Source organism: Rhyacophila brunnea, unplaced genomic scaffold, assembly GCF_057557595.1.
Source record: "Rhyacophila brunnea isolate RB1 unplaced genomic scaffold, BYU_Rbru_1.0 scaffold_24, whole genome shotgun sequence".
Taxonomy (NCBI): domain Eukaryota; kingdom Metazoa; phylum Arthropoda; class Insecta; order Trichoptera; family Rhyacophilidae; genus Rhyacophila; species Rhyacophila brunnea.
The window spans coordinates 3,568,290-3,592,449 of NW_028232904.1; the positions used below are offsets into that span (position 1 = coordinate 3,568,290).

The following is a 24,160-nucleotide window of genomic DNA, read 5'->3' on the forward strand; positions in this document are numbered from 1 at the left end:
TGGCAGCATCCGGAACACATGTCCCAACCACACGAAGCATTTCTTCGTGATGTTTGTTAACATAGTTGTACCAATGTACCCCTAAAATTCGGCGGAGACATCGGTTCTCAAAAGATGAAACCTTTGAACCTTATTAAGACGCCATGTCTCACACCCATAAAGGAGCACAGATGGCATGCACACATCCAACAAATAACATTTGGTTCTCACAGAATACAGCCTTGACCATGAGGCAGTGGCAAGGGGCGGAGGTACGCTATTAAGATTTTACATAAATAGTGCACACTAAACTTTGTCAGTCATACTTATTTATTTTCATTGAACTAAGAATATAATTTGCAGATGGTGCTGGTTAGTTTTTAAATTCTTAAAACCCTGCGTAACCAAACCATAATCGATAAAAATATTCTTCTATCTATAAAATATCTAAAATTATGTACGGTTCAATGGCATAATTTTAGATAGTTTGGATAGATAAACGAATATCTTTTGGCTATTATGTACTATGGCTTGATTAGTCAAGGTTTAATTGATTTTTAAAAACTAACCAATACCATCTTTAAATTGTTGTCTTAATTCAATGAAAACCAATACGTGTGACTGACAAAGTTTAGTGTGAACTATTTATGTCGGATCTTAGCCCAATGTTTACGGGCTCTTTTAATTAATTTTTTAATTAACGTGTTAATTTGCATTTGAAAAGCAATTAGCAAAAACACAATTTTGTGCGGCCCATAAGCATTGGGTTAACAGCCTACCTCCACACTTCACCAATCCCATGAGGCTGCCAATACAAGAAGTAAATAATAAATCGTTTACCAATACACCACACATATAATCGTCGGGAAGACTGCTAGAGCATCCTGGAAAAAGTCAATTCAATCACCTCCCATATCATCATCAACAAAAACCAATATGTGGCAAGGGAATAAAAACAATCAAATAACAAAAATAATATCTATATTTATCAAATTAGTATAGAAATAACATTTCATTAAAAAGTTCCAACATTACAAAATCTATTCCTGATGTTTCTCTTCTTTAAATTTGACCAACTCTGTATTCTTGGCTATGCTATCTCCGACGTTAAACTTGGCCACAACTTCAACAACGCCATCTTTGGCCGCCTTCACCACGTACTCCATCTTCATGGCGATGATCACAAAGAGGGGATCTCCCTTCTTCACTTGGTCTCCTGCTTTCACCAGCATTTTGTCAAGGATTCCAGGCATTGGAGAGCGTGCAGAAGAGGCGTCGAGGGGCGATCCTTCATCGGCGCCTAACTTTGCGTAGAATTTTGGACGGTCTTGCTCGAGAACTGTTTTTCCATTCTAAAAATTTTAAAGTTATTTAATTAGGTCAAAATGCTATTAAAATTAAAGTTGACGCAGGTCATTTCACATTACTGGTTCATTTGTCGCAAATTCCACAAATTTCCATCATTATTTGGATGGACAATCATGTAAAACCGAACAACCGTACATTACAATGACAAACTGTGGAGGTAGGCTGTTAAGATCCAACATAAATAGTGCACACTAATCATTGTCTGTCATATGTATTGGGCAGCATGAATTTTAACTAAAAAACACCATCTACAATCTGTACTCTTAATTCAATGAAAACAATTAAGTGTGACTGACAAAGTGTCCACTATTTTTGTCAGATCTCCACAGCCTACCTTCACTACGATGGTTTCTTTTTGGTGAGGTTTAATTGAATTTTAAAAATTAACCATCTGCAATTTGTATTCTTTGTTCAATGAAAACAAATAAGTATGACTGGCAAAGTTTAGTACGCACTACTTATGTTAAAGCTTAACAGCCTACCTCCACCCTTCGCCACTGGTACATTAGTATATTCTGATGCTAAATATTACGCCGCCGTCTGGTTCTGAAGTGCTTATATAAATAACCAACGTAACGCAACCATGTATATCGTTTGATACACTTTAGAATAAGAATATTTAGGAAATAATTTTTATAATCAAGTCAGCTACTGTATGGAGTTTGCGTCATCGGATATAGCCTGACTATGTGGAAAAATGGATATCGCGGGAATTATAATTGCACTAAGTTATTTACTGAGTTTGCCATAATTGGACACTACGGTAAATGGATGTTAAAGGATTTGTAATTGTGGTAATTTATTCAATATCGCCGATCAATAATATGCTGACACGGATTGAGTTGTTTATCCCCATAAGTGAAATCACGGCATCTTGACATGACTCAAGAAAATAGAGAGAAGTAGGAGAGAAATGTTCTCAGCAAGGCTATGTGGTGTATATTTGCTTCAATTTTTTTTCTTTTATTTTGTTAACTGTCAATTCATGGTGGAACTGCATTGTATTGTTGTTTTTATTTAATAAAATGCAATTTTTATGTAGTACTTATTCCACTTTTAATCAAGAGATTAGGACCGGTTTCGTCCGCCTCAGAGGGACATTTTCGAAACAGGTCCTAATCTCTTGAATAAAAGTGGAATAAGTACTACATAAAAATTGCGTTTTATTAAATAAAAACAACAATATATTTGCTTCACTTGGCGTAGAAAAAGACATTTGGAGTTTAAACTAAGTTATCTCTATGTAAAACAATTATTAATTATGTTTTTCAAACCTTATCAAAGAGATATATGCTCCCTTCTGAAAATACAACGTTGCAGCGACTGCCGGAGTCATCTATTGTCGAATCCAAAACTAATCGGTTGTTGTCCTTGCTTAATTTTCCATGCACGACTGACGATTTTCCAGCTGAGGTTTGAATCTTGAATGTATTCGGTTTATCTTCATAGGTTACTTGTGCAGAGACATCTGTTAAAGAAAACGTATAGGTATAAATGTAATTTTTAAAAGGTAGAAATTAATCGCACATTAGTTGCTTAAACTTGGTGAGTTCAACTGGGTCATAGCTATAAAAATCACCAAAGGCAATTTCAATTCGTGTCATTTTCGCCATAGTTGAAAGAAACAATAACATTCTGGGAGTTTAAGTATATGAAAATTATCAGTTCCACGACGGCCTTTAAGCGTCCGTCTATAACGTCGTGGGTTCCAGATTCAAATCCTAGGTCTGACAAGTACACATATTGTTTTTAAATTTCTGTATGAGTCACAGCATGGACCTAATAAGTTGAGCAAGTGGCTAACATCCATTTCTCGTATATACAAAATCTGTTAATACAAACCTCCACTGTGTGGAGGCCCGCATGATCCTATTAGGATCGAACATGGTCGAAATAAAAAAGAAAGTCCATTGTATAGGGGCAAGTTGTGTTCCTCTGGATGATTGTTCCTCTGGACAATGGTGTTTTATCGTAAACGGGTAAACATATGATCTTATTAAGATCGGACATGGTCGAAAGAAAAAGAAAAGAATATAAAATTTAGTGCAGTATTCCCAGAACCTTTCTTTTTTACAAGTCAATCTACAGTACAAGTTAATCTCTTCGACATCTACAGAAATGTTCCGTTTTTATTATTTTGTAAATACCTTTTCCGTTGAATTTAAATTTGAAATCTCGGACTAGCTGATGATTTTGTCTCCAGCCGACGGGTGGAATGTGAATTCCGAAGTCAAGCATCTTCGATTCGCTCTCCAATTGATCATTTAATACCTGCAGGAAAAAATACGCTTCAAATAAAGGGTAAATAATTAACATACATTCTAAAGACTTGCTCGAATGAAAAATGACCAGAGAAGGACGCCACAGTGTACGAAGATCACAGCCAATCGTACGAGGATATTATATATCATAATACACTATTTTCCTCCCTTTCTGATTATTTATTATGTAAGGAATAATACAGTACAATCTCAGTAATCCGCGGCTCGATTATCCGACAATTACTATAATCCGCCGTTATTTCAACTGTAAAACGTATGTTCATCGTGAAGAAAGTAATGTACCAGGGAGGAAAGTGTCCAAGGACCAAATCACAATATGCCGTGCACCAATGCAACCGGGACACACAAACTAAAGCTTTTGGTCATAGGGAAAGCCAGGAATCCTAAACCATTCAAGAATATCTGCCTCACTAAACAACTGGTTGTGTCAAGTGATTTACTGTTTAATATTTAGTTAATAAACTTAATTTATAAATATGTATAATAAATACTTGATTTTGATTATAAATAAAACTGTAATTTGCTAGTACAAATTTCTCAAAAAAAAAACCAAACATCTGTTTTAATTTTTACCATATTTTGTATGTATGCACTATAACTGCCGCTTTCACTAATTGGACACTTGCTTAGTTTTTGGGGTGACGGATTACTCAGAGAGTACTGTACCATTTATTGTCTTCCATTCATGGACCAGATTATCATATTATTGTATTTTATTCTCACCGTAGCAAGTGCCGCTTGCATGATGGACTTGTCACTAATTATCTCCTCCGGGAAGAGATCTTTCTCGTTGTCGGTGATAAAGGCCGTGTGGACATCGCCACTCTGGAAGGCCTGGTTTCCGCACAAGCCCAACAGGAAATTCACATTTGTCTCCAAGCCAACGATCTGAAGAAATAAACAACTATATTTTATATTAGGTGGTAAGAGAATGAACCATATACATAGATTATTATTAAGTGACGATGCGATTACCCCTTGTAGAATCCTGGTCGCAAGAACCAATCTCCTCGGACAGACTTAAGTAGTTCTTCCCTTTCAACCAACATATTATGCAATTCCCTACATAAGCATGTGTGAGATGGCTTCAGTCTGACTATCTCCAAACACCGGACGGCAAAGATGAAATTTTACATAATCTGTACCACCTAAATCAGGGGTTAACAAAGTTTTTCATCAAAGGGACAATTTTGAGATCAAATTTGGCAGGCTACCCTTTCTTTTAAAACATAGGGAAAAAATATAAAATAATTATTTCATTGTATAAACATATATTTTTAACTAGATATACATTATTATCACTCTTATTAATATACGAGGGTGGGTCAATAAGTCCTTAGAAAAGCCGACAGGTGGCGCGACTAGTACTGTAAGCGGTTTGTTTTCATGCAGCGGCACTACCGATTCAGTATGCTGCGAAGTTTCAATCAGATTGGTCGGGTTGTTGTGTGTTTCTCGTACATTTAAAAAAAAAAATTGCTTGTGGAAAATGGAAAAATGGAAAATGGAGAAAATTGAGTTTAGAGCTGTTATTAAACATTTTAATATAAAAGGGTTAACAGCAAAGGAAATAAAAAATGAGTTGGATTTAGTTCACGGCATATCTGCTCCTTCACTTGCAACTATTTATAACTGGTTAAATGAATTTAAACGTGGTCGTACATCAACAAAGGATGAACCACGCTCAGGACGTCCTGTAGAGGTGACTACACCAGAAATGATCAATAAAATCCACGATATGGTGTTAAGTGACCGAAGATTAAAGTTGAGTGAGATAATTGAGGTTACAGGGATCTCAAAAGGTAGCGTCATTTCTATTTTACATGACAAATTGGGCATGAAAAAAATTTCTGCAAGATGGGTGCCGCGTTTGCTCACAGTCGACAATAAACGCAATAGGGTGGTGGCCTCTAAAGCCCTGTTGTCGCTCATGCAACGCAATCCGGATGAATTTTTTCGTCGCTTTGTGACTGTAGATGAAACATGGATACACCACTATACTCCCGAGACGAAAGAACAGTCAAAGCAGTGGATTGCGAAAGGCGAACCATGTCCAAAGAAGGCGAAAACCGTAAAATCAGCTGGTAAGGTTATGGCTACTGTATTTTGGGATGCACGTGGAATTATTTTCGTTGACTATTTGGAAAAAGGAAAAACAATAACAGGGGATTATTATGCATCTTTATTGGACCAGCTAAAAAACAAAATTGAAGAAAAACGGCCTCATTTAAACAGGAAAAAAATCCTCTTTCATCAGGACAATGCCCGTGTTCACACATGTTTACGATCAATGGCTAAAATTGAAGAATTGAAGTTCGAATTGGTCGACCACCTACCGTATTCGCCAGATTTAGCCCCCAGTGACTTTTTCCTTTTCCCAAACATAAAAAAATGGCTAAGTGGACAACGTTTTTTTTCAAATGAAGAAGTCATCGATCGGACAAATGCTTATTTTGAGGACCTTCCGAAAACTTATTTTTCTGACGGTTTAAAAAAAATTGAGAAACGTCTAACCAAGTGTATTGAGCTCCAAGGAGATTATGTTGAGAAATAAAAAAAAATACAAAAATAAAAACTGTTTTAATGCTTTTTTCTAAGGAATTATTGACCCACCCTCGTACCAAAAAAATTATATTTAAATTTTTTCACCATGTGATTTATGCAATTGTTTGTTTGAAGCTAAATCCTTTAATGTAGGCTCAAATTTTGTGGTATGAATACGCAAAACAGTTGCGATATGGTTATCTGTTAATATCAATCTTAAGTTTGATTAATCAATGCTTATTGTAGAAAATGTTTTTTCGCAAACATAGGTACTTCCAAATAAAGAAGCCATTTGATGAGCATGTTTAACTATATTTGCAGATACCTCAAATGAAAGTCCTTTGTAGAATTCAATTAAATTCTTGTCACGATAATATGCTTACTTTATACTAGGGATTGCAATACCGAATGAAAATGTCAATACCGGTTTTTCGGTATTTAATATTGAATACCGGTATTTCTTAAACATTAAAAAAAACAGGGGTAGGTGCTTATCAATAAATATAGCTATTAAAATCTTTTAAAAATATTATTTTATAGCAAATATCTACATTTATTATGTTGATATTTAAATAATTACAAGATAAAAAGAACTTTTTATATAAAACGTTTTTAAATTTTGTTGAACCATATAAACTTGACTTGACTAGCTTAAACGATCAAAAAAATTTGTACTTGACATGTCATATTGATTTCCATAGTAATGCACGTATATATTAATAATTTAGTTGCTCCTAGCAACCAATAATGGTGTAGAAATAACTTTTCATACAAAACAGAATTAACTGAAAATGAATTCAATTCTACTTAAAGATGGCTAAAAGTTTAAAAATAATGTATTGGCATCGTGTTCTGATATATTATTCTAAAAGTTTCAAATGTCTAGCTAGTCGGGAAGTTAGTTAAAAATCGATTGCAAAATTTGTACCGGACAAAGAGCCACCGGACAAATAACAATACGAGCTAAGAAAAACGTTGTAAAATACGAGGGTGGGTCAATAAGTCCTTAGAAAAGCCGACAGGTGGCGCGACTAGTACTGTAAGCGGTTTGTTTTCATGCAGCGGCACTACCGATTCAGTATGCTGCGAAGTTTCAATCAGATTGGTCGGGTTGTTGTGTGTTTCTCGTACATTTAAAAAAAAAAATGCTTGTGGAAAATGGAAAAATGGAAAATGGAGAAAATTGAGTTTAGAGCTGTTATTAAACATTTAAATATAAAAGGGTTAACAGCAAAGGAAATAAAAAATGAGTTGGATTTAGTTCACGGCATATCTGCTCCTTCACTTGCAACTATTTATAACTGGTTAAATGAATTTAAACGTGGTCGTACATCAACAAAGGATGAACCACGCTCAGGACGTCCTGTAGAGGTGACTACACCAGAAATGATCAATAAAATCCACGATATGGTGTTAAGTGACCGAAGATTAAAGTTGAGTGAGATAATTGAGGTTACAGGGATCTCAAAAGGTAGCGTCATTTCTATTTTACATGACAAATTAGGTATGAAAAAAATTTCTGCAAGATGGGTGCCGCGTTTGCTCACAGTCGACAATAAACGCAATAGGGTGGTGGCCTCTAAAGCCCTGCTGTCGCTCATGCAACGCAATCCGGATGAATTTTTTCGTCGCTTTGTGACTGTAGATGAAACATGGATACACCACTATACTCCCGAGACGAAAGAACAGTCAAAGCAGTGGATTGCGAAAGGCGAACCATGTCCAAAGAAGGCGAAAACCGTAAAATCAGCTGGTAAGGTTATGGCTACTGTATTTTGGGATGCACGTGGAATTATTTTCGTTGACTATTTGGAAAAAGGAAAAACAATAACAGGGGATTATTATGCATCTTTATTGGACCAGCTAAAAAACAAAATTGAAGAAAAACGGCCTCATTTAAACTGGAAAAAAATCCTCTTTCATCAGGACAATGCCCGTGTTCACACATGTTTACGATCAATGGCTAAAATTGAAGAATTGAAGTTCGAATTGGTCGACCACCCACCGTATTCGCCAGATTTAGCCCCCAGTGACTTTTTCCTTTTCCCAAACTTAAAAAAATGGCTAAGTGGACAACGTTTTTTTTCAAATGAAGAAGTCATCGATCGGACAAATGCTTATTTTGAGGACCTTCCGAAAACTTATTTTTCTGACAGTTTAAAAAAAAATGAGAAACGTCTAACCAAGTGTATTGAGCTCCAAGGAGATTATGTTGAGAAATAAAAAAAAAATACAAAAATAAAAACTGTTTTAATGCTTTTTTCTAAGGAATTATTGACCCACCCTCGTATGTATTGATCATAATTGTAGAACTAGTGATTTTTTACAAATAATTTTAACCCTTAACACTCGAGTGCCGCCATATCGGCGGCATTAGAAGTTTCCTGTATTACTCGAGTGCCGCCGTAGCGGCGGCATCGCCTATAAAGTCATTTTTTGTAATATTTTCAGAAATTTTTATAATGCGATTTCAATCAAGTTAGAATGAATAATAATAGGTTATTACATTTATCTGAGAAAGAAGTCGGCAAAAGAATACTGCGTGCCTAATTTCAACATAGTATATTTATCGGAATCTTCTCTTTTTTTATTCGTAGGTCGTCGCTTGCAAGCAATGTTTTTTGTCACATAAATTGTATTTATTGAACGTTCCCAGACTAGAGTGAAGTGTTTGTCACGCATGATTTTGAAGTGTGTTTATATTTTTTATTGGTTCTCGCTTGCGCAGGGGCGTCTCGTATAGTTTACAGTTTTATATTTGAATACTGTTTTTGATGACAATACTTACTAGTATATTATGCCGATTCGGAACCTATATAATGTGAAATACTCTAATGAGTCAAATGAAAATTATTACGTATCGATTTATTATTTTTTGAGAAATCTTTTGATAATGTGTACCGCACTGGGAATGAGTTGTTATGAGCCCGAAACTAATTTAGGAAATTTACGAGACAGCCGCTTATATTACAAGTGTATTTGAAGGCAATTCATTTGTATCATATTTACAGTCATAATGGACGATTTACACTTTATAGCCAGTTCTCTACATACCGCTATTTCATTACGATTCTGTGATAAGCCAGGATTACATATTGGAGATTGCTTTGTGAAATACCACACAATCAAGAATTATAAATAAACTAAAAATAAGTACAGTATATTCATTATAAATTTATTTTACAAAATAAAAAAAAAAAAAATTTTTTTACATTTTTTTCACCAATTAAATGTTTTATATTGAAATTATGCTTTGTGCGGGAAAAAGTCTCGAGTGGGTGGTATGTACCTATAAAAAAAATTTCGAGTGGAAAAGGTTAATATATTGATAATTTTAACTAAAGCCCTCAAAAGTTCATCAGGTGCAAATAAGTCCGGCTGCTGGAAAAGCTTCTTAAATTCAACGCTTATACAGTCATCAATAATTATAGAATAATTGATTATTTTTGTCAAATTTTTTCAAAATAATATTATGATAATTCATCATGACAATTACTTAGGTATATGAATATATTTATTGAAATTTGTTTTATTATTTTTTCACCTCTGTTGGATTCACTCAATATATTTGCATTTTAGCAGCACATAACTTATAATTCATTTTCAAAAACGTAAACGAGTGTGCTTTCTTAATACCGAAAATTCCGGTATTTTGGATTTTGAAATACCGGTATTGCAATCCCTACTTTATACATGAAAAGGGATGTTGAAAATGTTAAAATTCATTTGATGTTTCTTAAAATCCAAGAAGCGCTTAGAAAATTCATCTAACACACATTGAATGATCCTGGAGTATTTTTTTTTATCACAGAATACTGGAAGCCTCGGTAGATTCATTCAAAAGAGTCGGACATGCTTCCAAGTGATGAAATTTTCCAACATCGAATTGTTGTTGAATAAGAATAAAAAATAATATAGATTTAATATAAATCTCGCGGGACACATCAATAAGTCAAGCGGGACACACTTTGTGATCCCTTGGAAATCCCCTCGGACCCCCGATCAAAATGATTCTTTATGAGTTTGTCTATCTACCAGGCTTCCACACACCCTTGTGGTCATATAGTGCTCCTTGGGTACCACTGTATTGCGGCATTTGTCCAGCAGTTGTCGCAACCACTATCACTCACAATGTGACTGCCTGTCTAGCCATTGCTTTATTTTTTTTGTGGTCTTTCCGCATTACGCGCAACATACACCTTTCCATACAACATTGCGCTATTGGTAATTTTTGGATTTCTCTTACTTTAAATGTCATTGTTTTACATGCATACGTAAGTACTGATAGAACACTACGCTTAATACTTTGGACGCTGAAGATGCACCTGGCGCGTAATGACCAGGCGGCCGATCGATGTAATTAACGTGCATTTTAAAGGTGGTAATTAAAAAGTCATTATCTAGTCAGCAGCGAATGAGTTTTAATCGGTTCTATGCCTTCAGCGAGTTATCTCGCTCTATGAGTTTCGACAAATTTCGCGAGTTATTTCATCCAACTTAAAACTCAAATTACTAGCTACTGTCGATTGATTTGCATAATCTAAAGAATTAAACACACAGTGACATCTGTTTGAATAACAATGAAATACTAAACCACAAATTATCGGTATTACAGCGATTTTAGTAAGAGCTTCGCTCTACATTCAACGTGTGTCATTAAAAATCTGCAGCCTGTCAGATACTGCCATAGTAATATCGTGAGGCATAGAAAAGGTTAAGACGCAATGGTAGGTAACTTTTGAAGATACTATTCAGACGCTCTAATGCGCTCCATGCCAGTTTCGTTCAATGAGCAATCTTGTCATACATGCCACCGTCAATTGACAATTGGTATCCAAGATAGACGTAGTTGTTGACCCGCTTGATTTGAATGCCGGATGATGAGGATCGCAAAGCAGTTTATCATTACTTTTATCATCGAGACATGTTTCTTTAAACCTACGTTGCTTGTTATTATATTTGCTTTATTAACGGCAACACATCATTAGTGAGACAACTTGATACACACACCTGATAATTTGCCAATTTATCCTTCATTTTAGCCAAAGCCTCGTTCCTGTCTCGTCCCCACGTGACCAGCTTCGCGATCATAGGATCGTAATGCACCGTGACCTCATCTCCCTGCTCGACGCCTGTCTCAATCCTCACGTCGCTGGACGGCTGAGGCGTGGAAAGGTGGAGAAGAGGACCGGCTCCCGGTAGGAATCCTCCGCGAGGGTCTTCCGCATAGATTCGCGACTCGAAGGCATGACCTGACATGATAATGTCGGACTGGCACACTGGCAGCGGTTCGCCTGATGCCACTTTTAGCTGCCATTCTACGAGGTCAGTTCCTGTGATGGGAGAGAGCATTGATAATCAGTCAGATACACGATTATTGTGATTGTTCATGTAAATATTCCAAATAATGATGTATTTGGCTGCCAATCTATATGCCTACAATAATTGACGCAGTGTATCCTGGTCACAGACAGTTACAGTTATACGCACAGAACAGATTAATAAGAAAGAAATACAAAAACCAGTCGGTACAGACCAAGGCTTTAACGCCAGCTTAATACCATAAAACGCAAAAAATACAAAGCCCGCAGAGAGTTACCACGTAAACGCCAGTTCAATTAATGAATAATTAACATATTTTTTTTAACACGTGTTTAAGTTCATCCCATATTTCTCCACACTCGAGATTTATGCTTTCTTACAGCCTCACCCAGAAGGTATTTAGGCTGCATTTCTATAGACCTTTTAACTGCTACAATATTTAAATAAAAATAGCTTTATTTAACGTCTTTAATATAAACAAATATAAAGAATAATAAAGAGAAAAGTAGATGTATATTTCAAGCTATTTACACCGTTGGCCGGCCGACACACGAAATCAAAACAATTAACTGTATCCACCTTTTCAATCAGTTGGTGCATTTTAATTAAGCCATTAGCCTTGGCCTCAATGGTACAATTGATAGCGAGCTCGGCTATCAACCGAAATATTGATGATTCGAACCCAACCAAGAGTATTTTGTTTTTCCCCTTTCGAGCCGGTTGTGACACTTTACTAGCGAATTGGTGTAACGCAGGTCAAAAGGCTTCACTTCAAAAATACTGGTATATTGCACCCTGCACCCTCACTCGGCGAACGACTTATACCGATCTATATGCAGTCCAGAATGTCCTTACCTGTAATCATTTCGGTGATGGGATGCTCGACTTGCAGTCTGGTGTTCATCTCCATGAAATGGAAGGAGTGTGTCCTCCGGTCGAGAATGAACTCGACGGTACCCGCCCCGACGTAGCCCACTGCCTTCGCTGCCCTCACAGCGGCATTCCCCAGTGCTTGTCGAGTCTCACCTGATATGCCTGGCTAGAAAATTAGAAAAGATTTTACATTATGGACTCAATAGAACAATGCCAGTGCGGCCTGATGACCTTATAACCCTGGTTTTAAACATTCTTTTTTCTGTCACATAGACATGTTGGTCGGATATCAAGTCAAAGCTCATAGAGCTCGGTAGCGAATCCACTGTGTCCAATCAAAAATTGACTAATCCAGTGGTCTGCAGTCAGTGCGGTTATTTCCAATACATATTGTCCGCTTCCTCAAGGATAGTTTTGCACCGTCATGGTGAAAGTCACCCACCACCGCGTTCTTGCCTTTGACAAGGACTGTCAACCTTCTGTGAACTTTTAAAAAAATATAGAGATTGTATTGAAACTACAGAAGTGATAAAAATGGATACTTACAGCCGGAGCCTCTTCGATGATCTTCTGGTGCCTTCTCTGCACGGAACAATCCCGTTCAAACAGATAGACAGCGTTGCCGTGCATATCAGCAAATACCTGTAAATATAAAAAACAAATTATGTAAAATGTAAAACAATCGTGTTGTGTACTCACAGTCATGATGTCTATAATGTACATGTGTCTGGAATGTCATGTAATAAATATGATTCTTAATTTGAATACGTAAATTGCAGGAAATACAAACTTAAAACCGGGAATTAAATGTACTAAAATGAAACAGAACTGAATAACGAGGAAATGTGATTTCCCGCCACATGATTCCACTGTATATCAGGGAGATTGTGTTCAATGTCTACATTTGAAATCAAAAAAATTACATCTACTTTAAAATACCGTACCTGTACTTCAACGTGCCTTGGATCGGTAACGTATTTCTCCAAGAGAACATTGTCGTCTCCGAAGGCTTTGAGTGATTCTCTCTTGGCTGAGTCGAGAGCAGTCAAAAAATCTGCTTCGGTTTCTGCTATCCGCATACCCTGAAACACGAAGAACGCCTACAGTTTAGCATCAATGCATCACTCTCATCACAATCACATCTAAGGTAAAGACAACGTCGCACTTGGCTTGGTCTCAACAGAGAACTCAAAAGAATCTCAACCTGGCTTTTCTTTCAAACAACCCTACTGCAGCGTCCTGAGATGTCACTAAATATTAAGGCTATACCTCAGTTGAGGCATGGTCTAAAAAGATCGTGGCTAGGCGATGCGCAGATAGCGGGTCGCGCGTGCAAATGACGCATGCCGAACGAAATATAATTTGTCATATAAATCCAACATGCGTCCATTTAATGTTCTGTTTATTGTTCTATTAGTAACAATAATAATATATTCATTGACATGTTTTCTTTTTCAAGTAAATGGGTAAAGTTTTTAGTCATCTTTACACGATTTAAGAATTAATACCTCCGTCGCCATCACGAAACAAATTGACGCATTCACACCTCCACGTTCGGTCTCCGAATGCCAGTGAGTTCAAAATTTCGTCGCGCCTATAGTTGAAAATTATTTGCCGTTTCACTGAAGTATCGTCTTATGCAAAAACAAACGACAGGGATTTTTGGATGCATAGCTCACTGTACATATACTCCTGGCCCGTTAGCTCAATAGGCTAGAGCACCCGACTAGATACTGTCAATATACTCCACCGAAGGATCAAATATGGCTCAAGAAGAAATGTAATTATAAACATAATGTTTATTAATTTTTCTTACCTTGCCTCCACCACCTCGGACTGCTTTTATCATGAGTGGAAACCCGATTCTGTCAGCTTCACTTTTCAGCTGCTCAATACCTTGACCGTCTCCGTGGTAACCCTCGATTATCGGAACACCGGCAGCTGACATAATGGCTTTTGATGTACTGTTAAAATGAAGACAAACAAAGTTATTAAAAAATCTTCTAAGAAGAGTACTCTCTCAGTAATCCGCCACCCCAAAAACCAGACAAGTGTCCGATTAGTGAAAACGGCGGATTATAATAGTGCATACATACAAATCGTCTCTGTTCTGGCAGAACACACTAACTGGAGAATACTAGTTATGAGTAATCTGACTTTGAAGTTGTTAAAATGTTTGAAATGTTCTATCATGTGAGTTTATTAAGTAATCGTAAAAAGGATGACTTTAAAATAAAGACTGTTTATTTATTAAGAAGGTTTACAGACGGTAAAGTTTGAAATAAGGAACATTTTGGTATAACTAACTCAATATATAATTTTTTCGAATTAGTGTCTTCTGCCAGAACAGTGACGAAATGGTAACAATTAAAACAGGTATTTCGTAAAAATATTTTTATTGAGAAATTTGTACTAGCAAATTACGGTTTTATTTATAATTTAAATCAAGTATTTACTAAATTATACATATTTATAAACTAAATATTAAACAGTAAATCACTTGACACAACCAGTTGTTCAGTCAGGCAGATATTCTTGAATGGCTTAGGATTCCTGGTTTTCGCTATGACCAAAAGCTTAATTTTGTGTGTCCCAGTTGCATTGGAGCACGGCATAATTGTGATGCGGTCCTTGGGCACTTTCCTTCCTGGTACATTACTTTCTTCGTGATGAATGTTTTACGAAGCAGAAGTTTCCAAAATAAACCCATCTCATCTGCGTTGTATACTTGTACGCGGCGGACTACTGAATATGACAATCGAATACCGGCGAATTAAAGAGCTTGATTTTGTGCTTTCAACTGGTAAAAATAACGGCGGATATAGTAGATGTCAGATAATCTAGCGGCGGATTACTGAGAGTATACTGTATGACTAAAATTAAATGGAACCTATTAGTCCATTCAGTGATGCCCCGTGAGGATGGGCACGCCATGCGTTGCATAAGGGCAACACATTATAAAGAGTGGCAAATGAAGGAACGAATACCAATATTATAAGTTGAGAGTAAATAATAGAGAGAAAATAAATTAAAAATAGGTAAGTAGGTGTCTAATGAATTTTCATGTGATTTGAAGCTATTGGGATAGCATTCAAGTCTGCTTAAAGGCGGCACTTTGCCTAGGGATGTTATCACCGGCCTTCTTTGCGCTTAGGCGGAGATGGCAGACCATGATAATGTCATGGCCAAAAAAGCGGGTGTGGGGGACAGAAACGCACGGTGTGTGCTGTTGTTGATGATTTATTATAAGTTCTAAGCAGAGTATTGTCGTTGGAGGTGGGTAGAGGCGGTTTTTGCTGGCTGTTGGCTTGAGATCTTGTGGCTTGGGATACTTGCTTGGCGTTGACGCGGTCTTTTTGGCTGGAGAATTGGAGATGCTGGCTGTTCGGGGTCCGAGGCAAGAGAGTCAGGGCTTGCGGCATGGCGTGCTGCCGACGCGGTCTTTTTGGTTGGGGATGCTGTGGCTTAGCGTGCTATCGAGGCGGTTTTTTTGGCTGGAGATCCTGTCTGTTCGGCGTCCAAGGAAAGAGAGGTTATTTGGCTGGTTGTAGACGCAGTGTTCTGACTGGAGATCCTGTGGCTTGGCGTGCTGCCGACGCGGTCTTTTTGGGCGGAGATCCTTATGGCTTGGCATCCGAGGCGAGAGAGAGCTTTTTCGCGCCCATCCAACTGACAGATCCGCGGTGTCCTGGCGCTCTGTTGGTCGCAAAACTCCCTGTTTTACCGACAGATTGGCTTGTGGCGGCGCTATCGGTAGACCGCGTCTGTTTTGGCGGGAGCGCGGACGAATTTGAATTTCGTATTTTGAGGCGGCTCCGCTCGGCCGGGGGTTGCGAGAACCGCGAAAGGCGGACGTAGGCTGTGGTGTTATGGGAAAGTTGATGGTTCGGTCCGTCCTTTGAGGTGGTCTCCTGTAGGAGACCTTTATCCGGTAGCAACGTCACTGAATCCATTGGCTTACTATTGAATGCAGCATATGAAGAATAAAAGCACTGCCATATCAAACCCTACTCAGGTCGAAATAACCCCATTAACTGGTTTAGAACGAAATATAGTATGACAATTACATATTGAAAATTGAAATGCGGCGAAGTTAATATTAATTTCTGACATTAGCACTACGGTCACTGCCTCAACACAACTTCAAACGATATGCCTACCAACATAAACGTTCGCCAATTATTATGGATAACCGCCTTGTATACGGAATTTTACGGTAAATAACTTACCGTGTTGTGTTAACTAGTTAGAATAACCCTGCATATAGTATTAGAATGACTCTGTCATCTATTATATTATACAGTCGCACTCGGTTATTACGATCACGGATATAGTGAGATCTCGGATGTAACGAGGAAACATTCGTTGAGATTTTAGTTTATGATTTTCTCCTTACATTTATTCACTTTATAGCAAGCTACTTATCGGTTATACCAAGCTAAAATATGATCAAAATTTTTTTTAAAACTGTTTATGTGTCGATCGTTTAAAAACATTTCGACCCTATGCAATAAAATTTGACCGGACAGGATGCCGCCGGAATCGGATTACGTTTATGACACTTGTTAAGTGTCTAAGTACCTACCTGATTGGTGTTTTCGCCGACAATATTGAAAAAGTATACACGCATATGGTTGTAATTGCATGTAAAAAATCCAAGGTTTGTGAAGTCAGTAGGTACTATCACTTACCACCATTTTCGTAAGTGAGAAACAAGCACTGTCACTTTATTTTTAGTATGGTTTTTCGTCTGGATTCGGGATGTGGAGGTGAACAAATAACACATCGGAATTGTTTTGGAAACGGCAAGGTATATTTAAGTTAATATTATATAATAGTTACATTTTTTATAATTTATTTTACGGAGGACGAAATTGGCATGTTCGCGATTTAGCTGTTTGTAGCATTCTGCGCGCCATCTTGTGTTTTCGCTTTTCAACGAGAGCCGTTGTCGAAAGACGGCGACGTTGCAATATTTCAACGGTCATAATCTACGGCATTGCCGGCTCGGCTCTGTTATTATTATTTATTTTCGTAATCAGCGCTTTACTATTTGTTGGGTTTGATACCGATTCAGGCCTCTCCAGATACACAGAGACATCCCCAAATGGGGTCCATACGGGGGTGCCACAGTACCTACCACCGTTCATTACAATAAACAACTTCTTTTGTAGTTTATGAATGCCATGCTTGTTTCGGGAAACAATTTTAATTGTGTGTTTTTGTTTGAATTGCGACTTTTTGTGTTATGTGACCGATCATTTAAAAATACCTATTCTCTGATATAATGAGTAACGCTTATAACGAGCAAATTCAGTCGGTCCCATCTTCCTCGTAATAACCAAGTTCGACTGTATGTAGAAAGTTTTCTTCAGTGTATTCGGTGCCTCCCGTACATCGGTAGGATGTAGACTCGAAGTACTCTTGCCAGGTATAATTATTCACACTCACCTTTTGATGCCCATGTCCCTGATAGCAGTAGAAGGAGGTCCAACGAAGATGATTCCTTCATCCTTGCATCTCTCGGCGAACTCTAGATTCTCCGAGAGAAATCCGTACCCCGGGTGGACGGCGTGGCTTCCTGATCGCTTAGCCACCTCCAAGATATAGTCTCCGCGGAGGTAGCTCTGCTGGGAGGGAGGTGGGCCGATGTGATATGCTTCGTCGGCCTACAGATACATATATATGAGATTATTTCACAAATTCTGGAGTTCATTAAAGTTAATGATTAATCGGTAAGCCAGTTTTTAAATACTGGCAAACTGGTATTAGTTCTATAAAGTTTATTAATAATTATTATCAAGTATAAGTACGTTATAAAAACTAAATAATGGAGTGATCCGCGACGTCGGTTGGTAAATAAGGAATTAATTGATACCTACCATAATTTAATATACTAAAACCGATAGCCAACATTATAACGCAATTCGATAAGCATTTCATGTAACAATTACTACTAGTTTAAATTGTCGTGATTCAATAAGATTCCCGTAGCTTAATTGGAAAAGCAGCATACTGGCGCGAATCCAGCAGATACAGGTTCAAGTCCCGTTGGGTGTCATATTTTTTTCTACATAATGATTTTTTCTAGTGTGTATATGCATGAGATGTTTTCAAATTATGTATATTCAGTTCTATAAAGTAGTAAAATATATTAAAAAAATATATTATGTTGGTACCATTTTGACATGCATAGCGCTTTTGTCGACATCTGAATAGACCGCTACGGTCTGTATTCCAAGTCTCCTGGCGGTTTTGATGACACGGCATGCTATCTCGCCTCTGTTGGCTATCAACACTTTTTCGATAGGCCTCACCAGAATCTCAGGCTTGATTTGGCGCGCTTCTGTCGACTGGAATCTTTGCTTTGACAGGTTCAACGCGTTTTCTCGGAGGCATAGTGAGCTAAAAAAGATACGTGAATAATATTAAAATAACGTTGATTTTGTGTAACATACAATGCTGCTATTATTTGAATGTTTAAAAGTGCAGAAGGGGATGACCCTTAGGTACTGAGATGTCCGGGGTTCCAGCGGCTAGCTCAGGTGTCCATCGAACCCCGGATTCACAAAAAAAGATATTTTAAATTGAGGAGAAATTAAATGAAACCATGTCTGTCTCGTGCGTAACTTGGTATTATCTTATATTTTAAATTTTCTTTACAGGTTTATATATTTTGTTTTTACAATAAGTTTCGCAGGTCCGTACATGTTGGAAAAGGGACGCTTACTAACTTTCTTTTTCTCTTTTTAAATTTCCCGTACCCACGCCGACCAGCAAAAAGGACTCTCGTGATTGGCCAAATTTTATCGCGTGATCTTTTTGATTTGACGAATCACGAGGACCACCTTGGCGCAGGCGCGCAGAGGTTTTACCGTTGCCGCCATGCGCCATGCAAGATTTATTATATTTGAATACGTACTTATATTTAATCTTAAAATTATCTCTTTCATCCATCATCATTTATACTTTTAAATCTATCTTAATTACACCTCCGCCCAGTAAGTGATTTTCACGCACCGGACGAAGGCCTTTACTCATGAATAAAAAAAATACTTACGTAGTTGAGCAAGGAACAGTGTTGCCATATTTTGAAAGTGGAATTATAGTACAGAGCCTCCAAAATTATAGTATTTGGAGATAAAATATAGTACGCGTTGTCATCTGTTGAAAATGAAAATTTTCCCAATTTTTCATAGTCGGCTCGTTTTTATTAGGAGAAATATTTCGCCGCGGGCCGCATGTTCCCTATTTTTCATGGTCGGCTTGTTTTTTTTAGGAAAAATAGTTCGTCGCGGGCCGCAGGTTCCCAATTTTTCTTGGTCGGCTTGTTTTTTTTAGGAAAAATATTTCGCCGCGGGCCGCAGATCGCAAAATTATTAGTACTTTTATATTAAATTATAGTACGATTTTCAAAATTATAGTATTTTGGGCGTACTATACCTATTTTATATCGTACATAGTACGCGGACCAAAATTATAGTACAAATACTATAATTATAGTACGGTTGGCAACACTGGCAAGGAATCAGATTAGATGTTTTATGAAGCCGTTTCTAGAGGTCAGGGTTACGTTTCGACTTATGACTACTAAATGATTATTTTACACCGGGAGAAGCCCGCCTGTAACAGGGGTGTATCAGTACCTATATTTTTATAATTTGATATTTTTTTCACTTACCGTTTCGCTATCCTGTTTAAAATCCACAAATACGGCATTTTGAAAATACTTCAGTTTACACCTACCCCTGAAAAATAAACAAATTCAAAATGATATTCTACAATAAGCATAATATACTTAATCTTCAACAAGAAGATTTAGGCAAAAGCCGGAAGGCGTTGTTGTCCACCAAACGGGAGGAGTTTGTTAGTTTATAATGGAATTCCGGTAAAAATGGGGGAGCTCGTTAGTTCACAGTTTTAACCAATGACATTAATATGGACGAAGCATCTAGAAAATAAAATGACACTCACTTTGTGTCGGGTCTGCCGGATGGCGAAATTCATATTTTAATATCGGTATCCTACGCTCAAATGAACATTCTGCTTGCAAGCGGTCTGGCGAAACCGCTGGGTCTGCCCATACAAAATTTCTGACTGTCAGGTTTCGACTTCACCGTTATTAATGTGTTACAAAATGCCAATGTGCCTAGTTAAAAATTGTAAAAAAATCTACTAAACACTCAAAGAAAGATGGGATATCACTTTTCATGTGTTAGTATTATTTATTATTTATAAAATGCCATTTTAAGATATTGATGAATGTTTATTCAATGCAATTGAATGACAGGAACAATTGGACAGTCAGTCGCCTGTGATTCGCTGAGCTCACTTGCGTCTAATCTCCGAGAAGTCGTAAGTAACCGAGAATCTGTTTCTAACGCAATGAGTCATGACACTAATACGCTATTACAATAAAGGTTATATTACTATAAATTCTCGAAGCTTGTATCGCATAATGGAAACGGATACGTCATATCGTCACGTGACATCTACCTATACATCTGTGAATGACTTTCATGCACAATTTCTCTTGCGCGCCGGGTATGAAGTGAGTTGTCCATTTAATACGTCATTGGTTTTAACACATAGCCAAGAAATGTTGTTCAAGTATACATCCAATCGTGAATCTATTCATGAATAATTATAACCTGGCATCAGTGATGAAGGGTGGACGTAGACAAAGATAATGCACACTAAACTGTGTCAGTCATAATACTTATTATTGTTTTCATAGAGCTAAGAATAAATACATCATGTTTGTTTTAATATTTAATTGATTAAAAATTGTTCGAAGTCCATTCATTTCGTTTAATATCAAAGTTGAACTGCATGAGACAAATATGTATTGGGAAACGTATTGATAAATGTGTATTTATACAAAAACAGTGAGACAAAACACTTTTTCACTGTACTGTCAAAAGCAACAACAAAATAAAGTGAGGTTATGTAACAAAATTATTCACGAGTGCTTTGAGCTTGTAGCCACTGGCAATACATCGTATCTGCTTTCTTATATTCTGGTTAAAAACAACTGTATTATTTAAAAAAAATGATTTTATGACGTATTCTAATGGTATTTGGATGTATATGTGTATAATTGACTATTATAATGTTAAGCCATTGTTTATAAAATAATGTCTTTATAAACAACTATGAAAAACTACAATTATTAACGTCTGAAAATACGATGTATTGCCAGAGAAAATACGATTGTCATTGGTTCCAGCTGTCAAAAAATGTCCGGTTGTAACTTTTTAAAACTTTATAATATTGTAATATCGTAAGTTTGAACTGTAAATACTTGAATTGTTTTAAATTAAATAATATTAACTGTTTAAAAGATTGCCAAAAGGTATATTTTTACATAACTTTAAACATATTTTTATGAACGGGTCCAGAGTCGAAGGTAAATATTGACGTTACAAACGTCAAGAATTATTGTTTTAATGGATAATAATAACGACATAATATCACTTTATATAAGTTAATTTGCACTAAAAACTTACTAATTATTACAAAGCGAAAAGCAGTGAACACATGATTTCGACTAATTTATAGAATCAACACTGAATTTCGATAATAAGTCTTGTTTTTTGCTTTATCATTTCAACTGATAATAGATAGGTAGCTACATAACACGCAGCGATCAAAACAGACCCGTTTTGTGAAAGGACAGAATCGAATTGGAAGCCAATTGGAAGAAATTTTGATTTTTTTTTAACATAATATCATAATTTATATTATGTTTCAATATTGTTAATGTAAAACGATATTGATTGAATAAGTATAACTGATATACTAGAGCCACTGCCCATTAACGCCTTATGTGGTTGTGTTTTTATGTAGGACCCTATAATAGGTACCCACCGAAGGAACACCACGCCGACTGGCTTTTACAGTTTCTACGGCGGAAAGGTTTACAAGCAAGCAGAGGTCGGATGCTGCGTTTTGTGGTACATGTTTGCGGACACTAATTAACACGTTGCCATCACGTCACGTGCTGTTACGACTTGATATAGATAGAAACGTTGAGGTCGTGATTCACTATCTCTATCTCAGCGTGACAGCACGTGACGTGATGGTTATGTATTTGAACCATTACATAACGCATTATGGAGTTGTCGAGTATCAACACACAATTAACAAAAAACTGTATCGCACAACCATAATAAGTATATTTTAAAATGGTAATAATCCCGAAGTATAATAGCACTGCGAGCGACTTTTTTTACAATTAGAGCAAATTTGAGATGTGTGTTTATCTCAATTATGTGGTTAGAGGATCCCATATTGTGAATCCATAGAGTGGAAGTTGTATTAACATATTTTAGTTTTTACTTATATTGGATGTTAGCCTCTTACTCAACCTGTGAGGTTAATAGTTACTCGTTGAAAAAAGAGAATTTTCTAGTACCGACATTTGAACCCGAGATCAACGAAGTTATTTCAACACGTTATCGCCCGGCCATTGCGGGCGTTGGGACCTCCATAATATACTGTAATGAGATGTTAATTGAAATGTAATGTAATAAGATATCATCCCGAAATCAGTATCGCGGAAGGGGCCTTTATGTAAAAATTGTACCATTACGCGTTCAGGAATACGATTCTTCTTGAAATTTCCTCAAATTTCTTGGCACACCATATCGTAGTATTTCTGTATAGAAACATTCTATTTGTTTATTTACTTAATTTAATCTGAAGCAATTGTGGTCGTTACTCGTTGGAACTTATAGAATGTAAAATATATTATACTAAATATAATATTTACCTACCTACTAATTCGGCCCTGCTTTTCCGTCCACCTGTTTTACATAGGACCTTCTAGCCGGTAACATTTTTATTAGCATAATGACGTATTTACAAAAAGCAAATCTTACGCACACCATCGCAAAAATAATATTCACAACTTTTGGGCTTTATCCACGGAATAAGTGGCAACTAATAATATCTGTATGATCTGTATCTCAGAACCAGTGTGATTAACTCCGATGTTGCCGTATGACAGTGTTGCCATCTTTTTCTATGCTGATTATAGTACAAAAGGGTAAAAATTATAGTATTTCAGAAAAAAACTATATTACAGGAACATTTTTTGTCTCAAATCCTTCAAAATTATAGTATTTTTGTGATAATTGCGTAAAATTATAGTATTTTACATTTTTTGGGGATTCAATATTATAGTATTGTACTATAATTATAGTACGGTTGGCAACACTGCCGTATGATAACTAGAGACTAGAGCTATTATAGACAGAATAATTATGTAGGAAACTAGCTACATTCAGTGGCGCACCCAGGGGGGGGGGCAGGGGGCCCTGGCACCACACAAAATAAAAATTATCAGAATGTAATTCACCAGCACCTTTATAGAAAAATTTCTTAGATTTTAATTTCTAACACAAAAATTTCGAAAATGTCGGTTTTTTTAGAAACCCAATCCCTAATGGAACTGTGAAACTAAAAATTTTCCGTGTCCACCCGAATTCCGGAGTGGTATAGGTCATAGCTTGGGAGGGCTGACAGGGCTCTAGCCTGGGGGCCCGGTGTGTCGGGTTGACCAGATAAGTGTGATAAACACACATCATAAATTAGCTTTAATAGTAAAAAAAGTCGCATGCGGCACTATTATACTTCATAGCCATGAACATTTTCGATTACTTATATAATTGTGCAATATATTTTTTGATTATTATGTGTCGATACTCGACAGCTCCATTATTAAAGTAGATGTATTAAAAATCGCCAATAATTCACTGTATAAGTACTCTTATTTTGAACTAAAACAC

General features: G+C 36.8%; 1 protein-coding gene across 1 annotated transcript; it reads right to left on the bottom strand.

Annotated features, from left to right (window-relative positions):
- Positions 1–943: 943 nt before the first annotated feature.
- On the bottom strand, positions 944–22,043 carry Mccc1 (Methylcrotonoyl-CoA carboxylase 1). Its single transcript, XM_085951669.1, has 13 exons — positions 21,878–22,043; positions 20,050–20,116; positions 18,548–18,773; positions 17,820–18,037; positions 14,185–14,332; positions 13,313–13,450; positions 12,915–13,010; positions 12,351–12,534; positions 11,184–11,506; positions 4,353–4,517; positions 3,495–3,618; positions 2,622–2,815; positions 944–1,331 (listed from the first exon to the last, which is right to left on the bottom strand). Exons 2-13 carry the CDS (start codon positions 20,085–20,087, stop codon positions 1,020–1,022), a joined length of 2,166 nt encoding a protein of 721 aa, XP_085807795.1. The 5' UTR covers positions 20,088–20,116; positions 21,878–22,043; the 3' UTR covers positions 944–1,019.
- Positions 22,044–24,160: the final 2,117 nt, after the last annotated feature.